The sequence below is a fragment of the Phoenix dactylifera genome, unplaced genomic scaffold (assembly GCF_009389715.1).
Source record: "Phoenix dactylifera cultivar Barhee BC4 unplaced genomic scaffold, palm_55x_up_171113_PBpolish2nd_filt_p 001271F, whole genome shotgun sequence".
Classification (NCBI taxonomy): domain Eukaryota; kingdom Viridiplantae; phylum Streptophyta; class Magnoliopsida; order Arecales; family Arecaceae; genus Phoenix; species Phoenix dactylifera.
This window is the reverse complement of record NW_024068604.1, coordinates 80,398-98,679: the sequence shown is the minus strand read 5'-3', so window position 1 is coordinate 98,679 and position 18,282 is coordinate 80,398. Positions and strand designations below refer to the sequence as shown.

Below are 18,282 nucleotides of genomic sequence, written 5' to 3'. Positions count from 1 at the left end.
AACCAAAATGTAAGGTTTGGCAGGTTGCATGGGATAAAACTCTGTGCAGGATTTGCATAGAAGTTTAGTATTGTCTGCTGTATTTTTATAATTCACTTGCTATCAATCGCTAAGGCGTTAAGGTTGTGGTGCAATCTGTGGCATATCTTGGAGCCTTGAGTGAAAAAGGAATTTTCATATGAGATGTCAGTAGGGCTGTTAACAAGCCGAGCCCGAGCCTGGGAGAGCTCGGCTCGGCTCGTTTCACAGAAGCTCGGGCTTGTGCTCGGTAACGAGCTCTGTATTGGGCTCGAGTTCGAGTTTGCTTGGCAAAACAAAGGCTCGAGTTTGAGCTCATAAAGCTCGTTTCCATTACGAGCTCCAGAACGAGTCCGAGCTCGGGCTCGTAATCGGGCTCGGGCTCGATAACATGCTATTTTTCTCTATGTGATCAGATTTTTATGAATTATGGTGCTGAAATAAGATTTTTCAGTGGGAGACTAGAGCTCGTTTGGGCTCGTGAGCTGCTCGGGCTCGGATGTAAACGAGCCTCATATTGGGCTCGGGCTCGGGCTCGTTTGACTAAAGAGCCGAGCTTGAGTCGGGCTTTTACCGAGCCGAGCTCGAGCAGCTCGACTCATTAACAGCCCTAGATGTCAGGAGCCATCTAGAGTTGCAGTTAGGATAGGAGGTTGTAACGTAGAATGTTGTGCCAACCGGACATGTCTATAATATTTAAGGGAGAGACAGTGAATAATTTGATTTACTTGAAAGCTCAACATGCTGCATAACTATAGATAAATGTTAAAATAATTCCAAGACATGTGAGTGATGTTTTAGAAACAACCAACAAATGTGAGAGGTTTTGGAGACAAATAAGGCATATAGGGTGGGGGCAATCATGCAGGCGTGTGTTTAATCCCATATCGATTATACGTTGGATAGATTTTAGGTACTTATACATAATGAAGAAACTCAAATAATACCTTCTGATTAACTATTTTAGGTAAGGTCCTAAATTGTTACAAATGGGAGCAGAGTGGATCCGACTTATAACTAATGTGGACTAGTTGACAAAGCAATTTTCATTATAATATTTATAATGACTAGAGCCAAGTACATATGATGCACATATTTATAATATTCTCCCTCTATATAAACTATTTATTATTTTCAATTTTTAAAGAGGACTGGTGTAAGGTTTTAGAATCGGTTTATGAGATAACTTTTAAAATATTTACTATTATATTTAGTAGACTAGATAAATAGATATTATAATTTGGATGTTATTCCTTTTTTGCGGTTTTTTTTTTTGTGAGATTAATCAGTCGTATCTTAGCCGCTACCGTTTCAAGCCACTAGGCGCGCAATCTCAGCCATCTATATCCTCTATCGGCGCCTGGAGATCCGTGTTTGCACTCCGGCAGAAGAACGACCTGATTCTTGTTAGGTTGCACTTGGACGCTTAGTTCCCCGTCACCATCTCGCTGGTCCTAAATTTCGATATCTAAAGAGACCCGACGAAATCGATAGCGTTGATAACCCATCCGACGTGCCCCCTCTATCTTCCGCACGCTGATCTTTTTTTGCGGGTCCCACCCCATTATCTTTCACACACATCGATTTTCCAACCTTCGAGAAAGGCCGTGGGGCTGCGGCCCAGAAGCATTAATGGTGTGGCTCGTCAGATGCCTTAAAACTTTAGAAGGCCACGTAACGCCGCGCGGCCCCGTTTCCTGTCCCAAAAAGTAACGGATAAAGCTGATTACTGATTCATGGGACACGCCGGGGGCCGCGTATGTTTAATTCTTGAAAGGCGATCATTTTAAATGGAGCGGTCCGATCAAACAACGCCGCGCTCATGCCAGCTTTCCTTTCCAATTCTCCACTCTCCGTCGTCCCTCTCGAGCTATTCGAACCCCACCAACCGTAGCTCCATCCAGAAGAAGTCGGAGTTCTTCTCTTTTGCCGTGAGTCGAATCCCTCGCCTTCTCCTCTTCCGTTCTCGATCGATCTATCCGTGCTAACATTTTTTTTTCCTTTCCTTTCTCCCTCCCTTCTGTTTCAGCCGTGAAATGGCATCGGCGACCTCAGATCCTGAGCTGCCTAGGGTTCATCGAAAAGACGTAAGGGTACCCTTTTGTCTTCTTGATTTTCTTGAATTCTTTCTGATTGGATTAGATTGTAGGATCTTTTATACTTTCTTGGGGTTTCAATTTTAGGTAATACTTAGTTTGGGTTTCACGTTTTTCCCTTTTCCCCCTTTTGTTTTCCTCAATGCATGGAATAGGTAACGGGGAGGGAAATAGACAGTGCAACGGAGCCTTTAATTAATAGTGATAGATCCTGTGAGAGCTATTCTGTACGTGCAGCAATTCTTCCGTGAGTATATCAAACTCTGTTGGTGATTACTGTTTGGCTTGATACAGTATTTCTTTTTATTGGTTCTTGGTTTGAGTTTTGATTAGTTTTGCGCATCGTATGTGATGAGTACTTTGATTTAATTGAAAGGGAATCGCTCCTTGTACTTGGATCTTTATTCTTGCAAATGGAAACACATTTTTTTCTAGTTCTTTGGAGTGCTTCGTTTCTGTTAGATAAGCTCTTGAGTGCTTCTTTGACCAGTAATTTTTGCTTGGGCTAAAGAAGTAACACTGTATCACTGAAGTGGAAAATTAGATAATTTGGTGCATTCTTGATAATATTGAGATGATTGAATATGATGCTCGCTTTTGTTAATGTTGCACTAATGTGCTGTCCGGCGTGTGATTTAATCCTTCATCTATTCTGTTCCTCGAGTGAAAAATTTAGTCATTATGCACTCTTCATCCATTTTTTGCATCAAAATTACCAGCTTGATAATACTAGCAGATAGTTTCTTTTGGATCCATGCATCAGGTGGTCTTTTGAAGCTCCACAAGAACAATAATTAATGCATTTTTCCTTTTTTATGTCTATTATTGCCATCTTAATGATACTAGGCTCTGTACAATCAATCTTGGGACCTCTATGGATCCCAATCTAAGGAAAGCTCCAGGAGGATTGAGAACACGTTTATGAGACTGTCAACTTGATGTTAGTTCTTTTATGAATGGCACCCTAAATTCTTGGTTTGTTAGGGGTTGGGTGGGGAATTTTATGACACTGTCATCTGCCTTCTGACTTTATAATGAAACATCTTCTTCCTTGATCTTAAGTATCAAATTTTTTCTATGTACTTACTCCAATTAGTGTTCCTGTTACCACTTATGAATTATATAACGTTGTCCACAGCAGCTTCTTGTAGCAAAAGTTCAACCCTTGGCAGGTCTGTCTAAACATGTTAGCATCTTTTCTTTTCTTTTCTTTCTTTCTTTTTATTTTTTGGTTAGGCTATGACTGTTTCCAGCTTTTATGTGTTTTTGGGGTCTGTTTTACATTAATACTACTATGCACATTAAGCACCCCCTCTGTGGTGGAAAAATAGTCTACCGCTCTTAACTCCATTGAGCACAAAAGAGGGAAGAGCTCATGGTCATCATTCTTCATCAAATATTAGTTCAACCAAATATAGTATCAACCATGAAAGGAGATCTTTGTCGAATTGAATATGAGGGAAAGGGTTATCTTAATAAGTAAATTGATTATGAACACCCTTAGCTGGAGAGTTGTTTTTAACTTATATTTTCCACTTCACTTCCTCCTCTGACCATTCATGTACAACAATAATTATAACTACCTTGTATCAACTGTTTGGGGTTGCTCTCGAATTTCAGTCACTTGATTGTTCTAACACTTTCTAAAATAATTCCTGGATCGACTGAAGAGTTTCCTTTAAAACAACAAGCAAAGTTTTATCCAACTTATTCTACATTCTCATTTTTCCTGGAACGTGGTCTATTATTTGGTATACCAATGTAGTGTTGTCACATTGTTATATACTACAATAGAATGGACATACAAGCCCATATCTTATGACAAATCATATCAAGTCTTACAGCCATGTGTCACCACATATAGGCATGCATCAGCTAAACTTTAATAAGTCCTGTATATTTTATAGGTTTTACTAGCTTTAATGGTTCTAAACTATTTTAGTGTCCGAGTTCTTATTTCTTATTGTTTTCTTCAATGAAAAACTCATGTCCTTTCTGGTAAAAGCTTTTTGCAATTCAATTCTCTTACAAGCTTATATTTCTCTATTCTCATAGAAAATTTGCTTCTTTTTATCTTCTCTTTCATAAAGGGATAATGCTTACTAATTGTAGATGAGAATATTCATCTTTTCTCTTGTTCCTTAAAGTCTCACTAATCTTGAGCTCTACCAAAGTCGTATCTTTATCAGGTGAGTGTGACATACGTTGGTTGATAGCTTTAGAATCAGAAATCCTTATGCAATAACATACAATGAAGGGGTGGGTTTTAATTTTCAAAATATCAATAAATTGCATTTTCATTTCTTGCCAGGGTTATTAACTTAGGACCAAATGATCAATTTATTGGTTCACTTAAAAATTTAGCATGCCATTCTTAAAATATCTCTTTCTTAATAATTTTATAAGTGACTACTTGAATTTTTAGGTTTTTATTCCCAGCTTTAGGAGGAGCACTTTATGGTTATGACATTGGTGCTACATCTGGTGCTACAATTTCTGTGGAGGTATTGCTATGTCCTTGACATTTAAGTTTTATATTCATTAGAATGTAATAGAAAGTCAAATAGTGTGTTCTCTGGGCTTATTTAGGTAGTATTGGAATGAGAAGCTTTTTACCGGGTATGTCATGTGTCTTGTATATTGTAAATAATTTGCTTTCTATGCTGATTATTCCATATTACAGAACATACAAAGTTTACTAGAATTTTGTAATCAATATCTCTAACTGTTTATATCTAGTTAACTAGCAGTTCATATCTCACTTTTCAGCTGTACTGAGTTGCACTGTGGTCCTTGTTCAAAGTGCATTTGTCCTAACTCTTATCTTCAAATATTTTTTCCTTTCTTTTCCTGTCCTTTTTTTTCTTTTCTTTTTGCTTTTTTGTTTTTTGAGAATGCTGGTGAGAGCTACACAAATTGTTTTTACAGAAACAATAGAAACATAACCAATGCCAGACGGTTGGGTAAAACCTCTGAAGCTTCTAACATGGAACTTCCTTTCAATGGAAGAGGGATGCAAGATCTAGTCTACATCTCTTTTTGCCAAACCTCAAGTCATATTACTTGTTGTGGTTTTCAAAATCCTGGTATACTAAGAAACTCTTTCTGCAGTCATCCACGTTAAGCGGGACAACATGGTACGACTTATCCTCATTGGAAATCGGGCTTGTGGTGAGTTGCTATTATATTATATTACATTATCATAAGACTAGTTGTACTTTCATTTATTTTTTTTAAAATTTTGTTATGTAATAGCCCCTTTGATGTGAACATTGCAGGTCAGTGGTTCACTCTATGGTGCCTTGATTGGTTCTGTTTTGGCATTTACTGTAGCTGATTTTTTAGGTTTGTCACCTCTGCTTCATATGCTTTTGATACTTTATTACCAATATTACTATATAGTCGAATCTAATAAACTGTTAAATTTAATTGAAGGGCGACGAAGGGAGTTAATTCTCTCTTCTGTTCTATATTTTGTTGGAGCTCTACTAACAGCGTTGGCTCCTGACTTCCCTGTTATGGTGGTTGGACGCTTTGTCTATGGTATAGGAATTGGATTGGTAATTGAGCTCATCATCCTTTAGCTTAGCTATTTATGTACGCATTTTTATCTTTTCTGAAGTAAATATGCAGGGATAATTCCAAGATGCTAATTAATTGTTGGAGTTACCTATCTTGGCTAATTGATTTCCTCCTAATTAATAGAATGTTTCCATCTGATGCTGTTAAAGATGTCTGTTATATACTATCAAAATGTACTAGCAAGTCTCCAGAAGGCATAACTTGACACGTGGACATTAGTTTATACGATTTATTATTACAAAGATCTATTTAAGATTTTGGTGCTAAATTGTAAAATAGAGGTTAGCAAGTAACCCGAGGCTTTAGGTATATTTTTTGGACAAACTTTATCCAGTTCTTATGTAATTTTGTCTCACCCAGTATTTGATAGTTTTATGTATATATGGTGTCGTTTCTGTATATCTAAGGTCTACATTAGAAGACTTTTATAGTTTGGTTTATTGGAAATCTTAAGCTGTCATTGAAATACTTGCTGGGACAGGCTTGTTTCCCTGTAATTTTGATTTATTATATGGTATTCCATTTATACCATTTCTTCATTCTTCTTTTTTTCTTCTTTGATTTAGAATTTAACTTATTGTTTTCCTTGTGCTGTTCGCTGGTCATGTTGCATTTTTTTTCTTGTGCTTGTTTTTATGACTTTGTTCATTTATGCTGAATGGCTCTCCTTTCTCATGATTTTACCTCTGATGCATTGCTCCTAGCCATTTTCCCGTCCTTGGACCGTGGTCCTATTGCCACTCCCTGCATGCTTGTGTCTCTATCCTAATCTGATCCATTGCTATCTTTATTATCATGCATTTTGTTTGATACTTTTATTCTTTCTTGCAATCATTTCACCAGTGCCAGGGTCTTTTCTTTGAAAATATAGGTTTACAGTGGGAGACAACCATGTTCTCTTCCCTGCTCAGCCTTCTTACTAGATGGAGATGAAGAATGCCTTGTTTTCATGGTGTTCTGTTTGAAGAGGCCCATATAGCCTCACTCTACCCTTGTCATGCAATTTATGGTCTCAAATAAAACTCTAACAGTAAATTGGAGGGCTGATGCTGGGCCCAGAGCAGTATGATAATATTTTTATCACCTGTGCTACTTATGGAGCATTAAAATTTTTGTCTTAATGTTAATTAGCGCCATCATTGCAATCACTACTCATTTGGAACATCTTCAACATCGGTTGTAGATGAAGAAACACAGACCCTTCACTAAATTCAAGATCCAGCTTAGTGTTGTCACTTGATGTCTGGCCTTTCTTTTCATGTGTGTATAGCAGGCTAAACATTGTATATTTTTGTGCATGCTGCTCACTGGTTTGCTATGTTCATTATGAAGCCTCATGTGCATACTCCGAAATTTTCATGGAATTGGTACTTACTCATGATTCTTTCCCCTTCCTACTGGAACTCTATGTATTTACTTGTGTTGATTGGATGGTGATATTGATAAATTATTTCTATGAAGGAAAAAAAATGATATGAAATCTTGCTTTTACATTACAACTGGGTGCTATATAATCGCTGATGGCTCATACCTTGTTCGGCTTTGTTGCACACACTTTGGTTTGGGCATCATCCTCATTGTCCTCATGCCTGTTAGTTGTTATAATTCTCGTGCCATCCATTTTACTTGAAGTAGTTTTTCTTAAAATAAAAGTGAGATTGATATCACTTATAGTGTCAAAGCACTTCTTGTTCCCATCCAACTGGTTAGACATTGTTGCAGATACTGATAAATTGTTACACTTTCAATTAATGCTCAGCAAACTCTAAATCTATTAGCTATAAGTTTTAAAAGGGTTGTTAGAGATGTCGGATATAGACAAAATGCTGATATGTAATGCTTTGTTTGATCTGCTGCTCCCATCAATTGATTCTTAATGCATCACTCCAATGGTTTGTTCCTCAAGACAAAATGCTCATGTGATTCACAGAACTTGAATAACTTGAAGTTGCTTTCTGACATAAGGTAACTAAGTCAGAGAATTTTAATGTCTAAGTACCATAACATATCGATTTTTTTTCAATGATGAACAAATGGCAATATCTAAACTTGGTACTTTTTTAAGCACTGGACTGCGCATGCATTATTTTCTTGATTTGTTTCCCCAGATGATATCAGGTATTTTTAAATGCAAATAGCAAATTAGCAATATCTATACCTGAAGCAGATATTGTCTTTAGTTCTTTCTTGAACACTGTTTATGCATCCATTATTTTGTGAATATACTAATAGCATTTGTTTATTATTTACTAATGCAAATTAGCAATATCAACAACTAAAGCAGATATTATCCTTACTTCTTTTTTTTGGAATGCTGTTCACACATCCATTATTTTGTGAATATACCAATAGCATTGGCCATTCTATAGGCTATGCATGCTGCTCCAATGTATATTGCGGAGACTGCTCCAAGTCAAATTCGAGGCATACTTATCTCCTTGAAGGAGTTCTTTATAGTTATTGGAATGCTTGTAAGTATAGAGATACCGGAGTCGTATTTTAGTTAAATTTTCAATCTATTGAACTAATGAATACTTTTCATTATGGCCTTTTATGCAGTTTGGTTACATAGCTGGCAGCCTATTTGTTGATTTGGTAGCTGGATGGCGCTATATGTATGCTACTAGTGCCCCAGTATCTTTGATAATGGGAATTGGAATGTGGTGGCTGCCACCGTCACCTCGATGGCTGCTTTTATGTGCTATACAGGGCAAAAGAAACATGCCAGAGGCTAAAGAATTTGCTGTTTGTTGTTTGTGTCAGCTGAGGGGTCAAGCTATTGATAGTTCAGCTTCAGAACAAGTTGATTCAATTCTGGATGAACTCTCTTATTCTGATCAAGAGAAACAAGTAACATTAAGTGAGATTTTTCAGGGAAAATGCCTGAAAGCCCTAATAATTGGTGCTGGACTGGTTTTCTTTCAGCAGGTCTTGTACAGTTCTTACATTTCTTAATTTGATATCAAATGTTCAAGTTGATCTGTCAATTCTACGTCTCCAATATTAAAAGTCATTATGTGGGGGTGGCAATTAGGTCCGGTTAGGTTGGATGCAGGTTAGGTTAGAAATTCATCAACCCGAACGCAACCTATTTATTCAACAAGTCAAAAATTCAGATCTAAATCTGACCTGATCTGCATAACCTGTTTATTAAAGAGGTCAAGTAAAGTTAAACAGGTTAAGTGGGATTTTAACGGATTAAATGGATTTAAATGAGTTAAATGGGTTTGGTTATGATCCGACCCAATTATTAAATGGATCAAAATGGGTTAAACAAGTTGAAGTTCAACCTGACCCATTTTATAAATTGGTCTAGATGGGTTGACCTGTTTATGACCCAAACCCATTTATGTCAAACCCGAACATGCTTAAATCAGGTTGTTTGCAGGTCAGGTTGATGGGTTAGGACATAAATTACCACCCCTATCAAGTTATGATTGCCCACTATTTTCTTGCATATCAGGTCACAGGGCAACCAAGTGTCTTGTACTATGCTGCAACAATCCTTCAGGTATTCCCACCCTGTGCTAATTTATCACTTGGGAATATTGTCATTCTGTAAATTTACAGGTTGTTCAAACTAATGCATTTTATGTTGGCAGAGTGCAGGGTTTTCTGCAGCATCTGATGCTACGCGCGTCTCAGTTCTTCTTGGTCTCCTGAAGGTAGATACCTCTTGGATAAGAAAAACTGAATAACTGCATATTGATCCCTTCACAAAACTTTACAGTGGCAACCTGGTATGCCTAGCATTTTTTTATTTAGCTTAAAGCACCTTGCTTGTGCATAGAATGTGTTGAGTAGTTGCTTGAATAATTATTAGATATGGTTTCACTCTGTTGCACAATTAACCAGCAAGTCGTAAAGCAATGGTTGCTATGCTGGAGCATTTTTGCTTTATCCTGGCTTGCCTTTCTCCTTATATATAGCAATATTTTCTTGTTGAAACTTGTAATATCTGTGAATTATCTTACTGGTTTAAATTTTGACATGGATAAACATGATATCTGAAAAAGTTAATTGTGCATTTGTGTTTTTGGTTAGTCACTAAATTTGGTTATACCATACAATCAATTGTTTTGATGGCTTCTTGCATTTGGCGCAAACTTAAAATATACTAGCTTTTGTCAGCACTTGCAGATTTTTTTCTAAGAGAACCTGATCACGAGTTAAATATTTTTTTGGGGTATATTGGGGGCTTCAGAGGAGTCCGGCAAATGCGGGACTCCCAGTTTTTTAGACATTGAACATGAAGGAAAAATGAGGAGGTCACTTGGACTCCCTTCCCATGAGATAAGCACAGGGATTTGGAGGCTTCACTTTCGTGAGCCCTGACTTCACATGTCCAACCTTTTATATGTAATTGATGGCTTCATATTATTTGGTGTACTACAAGCCTGCATTAAAATTTCTTGGTTTAAATTTAGTCAAAACCAGTGATATTGGTTTATTGGCCTTTTAACTGTTTTTGTCAAACTGAAGGCCATCTTCTTCTTCTACTTACAGGTAGTCTGTGTGTGAGTTTATTTTGTGAAAATTAAAATTTTCTTTTAGGATATTATTTGTGAAATTATCTCCGCAAGTTTTGATTTTTTCCAAACACAATTAATTTGTGCTTGGTCTCTATTTTATTGCCAGGTTCTAATAGTTCTTTTCGTTTTTGTAGCTAGTTATGACTGGGATTGCTGTTCTTGTGGTAGACAGAGTTGGCAGAAGGCCTTTACTGATCGGAGGTGTTAGTGGGATAGTAAGTTGCCTGGACTAACAGCTATATTATAGTTGTAATGAGTCTAAGTCGAGAAGGCCTCCTCAAACTTCATTCATGTTTGAGGAATGAGGAAGAGATTCAGATTGAAGTGAAGTCTTGTATCCATATATTTAAAAAGAAAAAAAGAAAATAATTGAAAGTTTATAACTAACCAATGCCATAATGTGACAGATTAATGTAAATCCATCATGTCAATGGAAAGTTGATTTCGAAATATGCAACAACTGCCATGGCCATTTCATCCGAGCAATTTTTATGCAAACCATTTGACTAATAAGATGCTCAAATCATCCTATGATCTGTGTAAATTGTGCATGCAATTATGTAGTCACAGGCATGCAATTATGTAATCACAGTTAAGTATAAAGGACTGCTCTTCAATCAAGTGAACACTGTTTTCTATAAGTTCAAGATTTCAAGTGAAGTAATAGATCAGTGATATTTGCGCCTTTTTTATATTCAGAGACAAACAATGCTTATTGTGGGTTTGTAAACTATATTAATAATACCTTGTTTAGAGTTGATTATCTACATGCACATAAATACTCACAAGGTCAGCATTTGTGAACAGTTTGACTGATTATGTAAAGATTTGGAATTTGGGAAAAATGTGGAAAAATTGTTAAAAGCAAGGAAATGCTTTGGAAGTTTGGATAATTAAAGATGAAAGCAAATATGAGAGATGTGAGAACAATAAATAACCACAAAAACAACACCCCCAGCAACAACGTATAACACTTATAATTAATAAAATTTTCTTCAATTAATTGCGACTGGTTTGTAAATAAGTTGTAAAAATGATGAATAGATTAAGAATAAGTACCTATAGAAAAAATATCTTGATCAATTCCTTTATTGAGAATAATTTGAAGATATTTTTATTATACTTACATGCATGCACATATACTAAGCTTTCATGTTTCACTATATTTGAATGAGTTGTTACACAACAGTACAAGTGGTCTGCATAAGGCTGAGACAAATCACCTGATGCATAGATCACTTTTGTGTTAGAGAACTTGGCATTTTTAATTGTTGACACATAGTGCCCACATGCGAATGAGGATCTGGAACTTTTGTAACACCATCTTGGTATCCTGTTCTGAGGTACTAAAACTTGTAATCTGTCCAAATGTCAGTAAGTGGGCTATGTCCTGTATTTGCTTGAATAAATCTCTAAAGAAAAGTGGAAATCCTATTATACTTTATGAGATGTCATTGGCTACACTATTTTTATCTGTTGTTAAAGATATAACCTTGCGATGCTGCAGGTAATCTCTTTGTTCTTACTATCTTCATATTACACCTTATTTAAGGATTCAGCATTCGTGGCCGTAATTGCATTGCTGCTATATGTTGGTTGCTATCAGGTATTTATTTGTGCCAATTTTATTGCCTGAAAATATGAAAACTTTTCTGATGGTCTACTTCATAAATGGGCTCATTGGCTGTAGCTATCTGTCTGGATATTCTTCTCCTCTATGTTAAATTTACTACATTCCTCAGCAAAAAGTCGTTTCTTGCTCATGGGATTCCTTTTACATAGTGCATTCTAAATTGATGATGTAACTTGAGGCATGCACCTTAAATAATAAATAATTTGTTATTGTTAAAAGAGATGTGGCAACTTAGTCTTGATATAACACTGTAGGATACTTTACAAGATATCTAGGATGCCTCCCTCTGAAAATGAAGGTGGATCGTGCACGTAGAAATTTCGACAAGAAAGAGCAACGGTCTTAGTGAATGTAACAGATTCAAAAGGTAGGGACGAGGGATGGCATATGAGAGACGTAAACTATGTAGAATGACTTGGTTAATGATGGCTTAGGTGTTAAAATTAAAGAATAGGAGTAGATGATGTTTAATGGGACATGACCATTAGGGAGAGGTTATGGCACTGAGTAGCGCCAAAGTGGCTAAGCTAAAGAGGAGGCATGAAATTATTATGCTTATAATATGGGATGTGCAAAGGAGACTCATATGATATTGGAAAGAGTAAATAGAGCATAATACCAGCCATAATAAAGCCACAGAGGACAATGAATACAATATGATAAGTCACTGTAAAGGTAACCAAGGTTGGAGGAATCAGTACCGGACCCATACCGGTTTTTCGGGCCCATACCGACACAGCGGAACAGACAGGGGAGAGGGAGAGTGAGAGAGGGAGAGAGAGAGAGAGAGAGAGAGAGAGAGCGGGGGAGGGAGGGACGCCGGCGGAGCCCGACGGAGTCCGACGGTTCGAAATAGGGGTCGACCGCTTAAGCAGGCCTTCTTCCCCAGCGCCAGCCCCCTCGCAGCCTCCATTGGCCCTCCGCTGGCATCCTCTCCCTCTCCCTCGCCCTCCCTCCCCCGCTCGCTCTCTCTTTTCTTCTCCTTCTCCGGCTCCGGGAACGCGTTCCTTTTTTGGAGTCGGAACCGTACCGGTAAGCCACGGGTACGGTTCAAAATGGGTGGAACCGCCTGGTTCGGGCCGGTTCCGCCGACGTTGAAGGTGACCCATCCTCTTAAGGGTCCATGGGGGGTTATTTGGATATTGAGTGAACCTCTAAAATGGTGACTTCTTCAGGTAAACCAAATGCTCAAAGTAGGTTCACTTTTAGTTGAATAATGAAGTTAACAAGCAATAAAGTAGAATAGTTAATCAGTTGGTAAAGACATAAATTAGCAAATAGGCTTGGAATGGCAATTGGAAGTTGTAATTGTGCAAAGTCATGTGCATATGGTGCTAAGAATCTGAAGCAAGGCAAGGCATATGGAAACGGTCTACCTCTGTCTTTAAGATTTAGAATTTTCTAATCTTGAAGAGTTTTGAGATGATCTATGGCAAGTTTGTTTTTGTAAGAATTGTCTAATCCTGAAACTATGTGGATTTTAGGGCAGCAGATGCAGAAAAAATGCATTATCCAATACCTGGTGAATGTATGATAAATAATCATATTGCAATGAAAGGCAAAATATGTAAGGCAAAATCCATTTTTCCACTTCTATTTTTTTTTTCTCTCATATATATTGTTGGGGATTACGAAAAACTAGATCGATATGCTTTTGAAAATTATGTTCTCCGCACTATTTCTCTCAATTAGTGTGTGCAGTCTGCAATTTTAGTGGAGATGCTTTTGACTATGACCTTAATAAATCTGTTGGTTAAGTGCTCATCAAAAGCAATTGCTTTCTACACTCTAGCACAAAAAGGAAAAGGATGGCAGCATTAATGATGATAGATTCTTTACCAAAAATAAGATTAGATTGAATAATTTGGAAATGCTTCTAGAATCTTCTTAGGTTGTGTTTTGTCATCTGAATAGAAACATTTATTGCAAGATGAGGAGGCTACCTTATGCAAGATGAATTTAGCAAGGATATGAACGAAGGTCTGTGAAATGTAATAAGTAGGAGACTTTTAAATGACTATGTCAGGAAAGCTTAACCAGAGCTCTAGAGGGTGATCAAGTGATCAAACATTCAATTTAGATGTTATCTTATGTGTTATTGAAGTACTCTTATGGAATATTTTGCTGCGATAATATATGCAATAGTGCATGATTTTTTTTCAATTCCAATCTTTATGTTCTCCGATCAATTTGTTTATTTTCTACATCCCAAAATATATGTCTGGTTATCTTTTTACTTAATCTATCAAAAAGTTCAAAATGTTCAGTACATTGAAGTATTGGTTTAGTCTGTCTTTCCCTTTCCTAACTTACAAAGTATTGTTCAGAGTAAAATAATAATAATAATAATAATAAAAGAAATAAGCAGTCGACCCATGAAAATATTTGGTAAAACTTATATTATCAAATTTTATAACAATAATTATATAACTTCTATAAAGTTACTATACAGGACAAGGGACCCCTACAATACAAAAGGCAGCTTTTGTTAAACTATATAGAGGAGTGGTAGATGCACATACTCGTGCACAAAGCACTGCACTTGCAAGCTCATGTTGCCACATCCCAAATTTAATGTATATATATTGTTTCATTTTAACACATTAATTGTAGGATGCACAGCAGCATGGGGCTGCAAGTGCACTGTTTTGTGCACATTTGCATGTCCATTTAGTACTTTTAAAAATATGTATCAACAAACAATAATAGCTCTGTGCAGTTTTATTTAATCAAACAGAATTAACATCTTGGATCGATAATATACCACTTTATGGATCATGATCTACATATCTTAAGAGGATTAGATTTAAATTCACTAGGTTTTGATGATCAAATCATAGTAAAATATATTATCATGCTATCATATCCATCCATTTAGGGACCACAAAAATACTTGAATTTTGGTTTCTAGGCATTGTTTATAGTTTAGATCATGTTCAATGATTTGGATCGTGAATTTGGATAGACTATTGTTGATTTTGAATCATTAACTACTTTTTTCAAGGAGTTAATGTAAAGTATGTAGTCCAACCATGCATATTTATATAGATCATGAATTTAGATCATGCATTATGCACCCATTTGCCACTTTGTTCTCAACTATTCCAGTTCGACCAAAATGGAAGTAGAAAAGCCATAGCACGCGCCCTGTGGTTTTGAAGTAGGACAGGACAACTTTAGCTAGGAGCCTCTTTTAGGTAGAGCAAGAGGAATTGGTTGAGCAATGGACCTACTCGCAACCAGCTGGCAAACCTACCTGCAAGAAGCATATTTGAAAACAACAGTAGTTCCCCATGAAGGTGCACACACACACATCTGTATATACAGTGAAACTTGCTCTTCTGCAAAACCTTTAATAATGTTGATGATGTTTGTTGTATATCTGAGTACCATCAATACACAAAATGCTTGTTTGAATTAGAGGATGTGTGCATGCAAGCTACTGTCTCTGTATCCTTGCATGTCAGGAATTTTTAGGCGTGCAACTTTCTTATGAAGATTCATTCTGCAGTTGTCATTTGGTCCAATCGGTTGGCTGATGATTTCAGAGATTTTCCCTTTACGACTAAGAGGGCGTGGATTAAGTATAGCAGTGCTCGTAAACTTTGCTTCAAATGCATTGGTGACTTTTTCGTTCTCACCATTGGAGGTACTTATACTGCTAAACTGATTTTCCTTTCACTCTTTTATATGATGCATGACTTAGTAAATTTCTCACTTAAGAAATATTCCAGGATTAATAATCTGTGTTTAGGATTGCATATTTAAAAAACGTTGATGCATGTGCACATGTATAATGTCATTGGGCTGGTAGAAATCAGTTGAACGTGTACTGTATTCTCATCTGTCTATTGAATGGAGAACTAATGATTGTGCCCACTAACACTTGGTTGCATTCTAATCCGTTGACTGAGTTAGACTTGGACCAGCACTTCATATGACCATGCCAAGCAAATTGTCAGGCACCAGTGAATTGTTGACAATGTTAGGTACTTAGAAAGGCCTTTTCTTTTTGAGGGGACTAGGAAGGCCTTTTCATACGTAAAAAGAGATGAAAGAAGCTCCAAAACAGATAAATAGAAAGGCATGTCTAAGTATAAAATTCCTTTTCACTACTTTAAGTACCTAATCAGAAACTTTTTGTGTGTACACTATGGCTGAGCTAAGACTTCAGGAGGGAGCATCATTGAATATACTGCATGTAGATAATGTGTTGTATATATGGACATTACTTTGTGCATTTCTCACTTGTGTGGTGTAAGTTCAGTATGTTCAGAAAGATTAGCATGAAAAGGTCCCTTCTCAGAATAATACATCGGCACTTGTGTAATTATTTACTTGTGCAAATTATTTTTTCTTCCCCTCTAATTAGCACATGTTTGTCTTTGTGGCATGAAAGTCCTAGTTACATTGTTGAGATAGCAGTCATCCAGTGTCGAGTTGGTGAATGCTGGGATGGTACTCGCACTTATGAACTGTCTTTCAGTAACAGTGAGCAACCAACCAAAGTTTTTGAAATCATCTGTCTCGATTGATTGATTAATTTGACCAACTTTAGCAGCCATCTTGATTGAATGTAGTGATTAACATGCCAGACTGCTCAATATGGCTGCCACTTTTCTGACATTGCACTTGCTACAGAGCAATTGTTATATTCAAAAGGTTTGCTTAGATTTAGAAATATAATCTTGTTGTTACTGATTGACTAGTCTGACTAATTTTGGCAGTCATCTTGACTGAAGGCAGTTATCTAGATTCCATACTATTTAATCGCGGTGTCGCTCTTTGTGATGTCATTTTTACTGCATAGTAATTATATAGACTGCCTGCAGCACTTGCAGGCACCTGATATCTGCTGTCCGCCTTTTCTTAAAAGCAGATACTCCTCCCCAGATGTGTTTGCTTTCTCCCACTTTTAGTTTGGGAGGTAGTGTGCTATACAGGTAGCTGTTATTGACTTGAGAGAAAAAAATGATCGACTCTATTGACTGCATAGATTGCTGTGCAGGAATTTTGATATGTCATAGTTAGCTGCGACGGCCAGATCTCTCTTTCTTTTTTTTTCTTCTATCTGTAAGTCCTCATGTATCTAATGTCACTTGCTTTACCTTTTATTATGACAGGCTTTGGTAGGAACTGGTATCCTCTTTGCTGGTTTTGGGGTTATTGCAGTAGCCTCTCTTGTGTTCATATTCTTTGTCGTACCAGAAACAAAAGGGCTCACTCTGGAGGACATTGAGACCAAGATCTTATAGAGATCTCTCATCCACGCCATGTTAATATTCTGCAACTGAGGGCTTTGGACGGACGGAATCCTATTTTGTCCTCTAAACAGTTAAATGTCTCTTTTGCAGGGTATCATATCCCCTTGCTGAGAACTTATATTTAAAACAACTATATGTGTTCAGGCTACTTCTGTCTGTTAATCAACAATAACTTAAGTATCATCAACGACAGCTTGGATGCATCTAATCAGTACAGTCACAAATTACATTTCTGTATCCATCGTATTGTCACAAATTACATCTAGATGTTTGAGTTACTTGTCTGAGTTGTCAACGAAGTATTCCTTGTGAGCAACAACAAATCGAATAATACTAGGAGAATGCAAATAATATGTTGGCTATTCGGTGGTTGTTATTGTTAGTTGTGCACACATGATTCTATTTCTCTGACAATTCTGTTGGGGCTTCGGGTCTAGCTCACCCATCGACCTTTGGTGTGACCACCAGAACATTCGCCAGCTTAAAGGAATATGTATTGGAAGTGCTAAATACGCACATGGTGTGACCACCAGAACAGTTACCAGCTTTTAAAGGAACAAGTGCAAGAACAGACTTGTCCAAAGATTTGCTTAATGAGATGGTGGCCTAAACCTTTACTTCTTCTTGGTACAGCAGAGCAAGGCTCATCTCATTTGCAGCTCTGATTATGTCAAATGGCATATTTCTTCAAGATACTTCACAGCACAGAACAAATGGAATCCATTTTATGTTCTCTTTGAAGGCTCTCCCCAGTATGGCATATTTTGATCAGCTAGTGAATCAATAAAGCAGACAGCTGAAATGTTGACAACGAGGGCATTGATGATGGTAGAAATGCCAAATTGATGCAGCTTTGTAGGTTTTGAGCTAATAAAACCAAAGAAAAACAAAATATTATTTACCAGGAGATAAGGGTCTTAAATTTTGCATAACACAGCCCTCAAATAACGCCATTAACCATATCTTGGCAATTTCTAGAAATGTATCATGTACTGAAGACATAAATAAAGGGTACATTTAGCCAAGGATATATGTAAACGAAATCATCTGACCCTCGCTGAGGAATATTTCTTACTATTGGCAGTTGAAGGATGACCAGCAAGCAGCCAGCCACTCCACAGCTTCAATGGTGGTGGGTTTCCACATGACTCAAAAAG

General features: G+C 37.0%; 1 protein-coding gene across 1 annotated transcript; it reads left to right on the top strand.

Moving 5' to 3' along the window:
* The first annotated feature begins 1,750 nt into the window (after nucleotides 1-1,750).
* On the top strand, nucleotides 1,751-17,487 carry LOC103720992 (D-xylose-proton symporter-like 2). Its single transcript, XM_039121905.1, has 15 exons — nucleotides 1,751-1,949; nucleotides 2,048-2,105; nucleotides 2,270-2,361; nucleotides 4,540-4,618; nucleotides 5,226-5,285; nucleotides 5,393-5,459; nucleotides 5,550-5,674; nucleotides 8,066-8,167; nucleotides 8,256-8,624; nucleotides 9,160-9,207; nucleotides 9,299-9,361; nucleotides 10,363-10,443; nucleotides 11,736-11,834; nucleotides 15,373-15,510; nucleotides 16,985-17,487. Exons 2-15 carry the CDS (start codon nucleotides 2,055-2,057, stop codon nucleotides 17,114-17,116), a joined length of 1,506 nt encoding a protein of 501 aa, XP_038977833.1. The 5' UTR covers nucleotides 1,751-1,949; nucleotides 2,048-2,054; the 3' UTR covers nucleotides 17,117-17,487.
* Nucleotides 17,488-18,282: the final 795 nt, after the last annotated feature.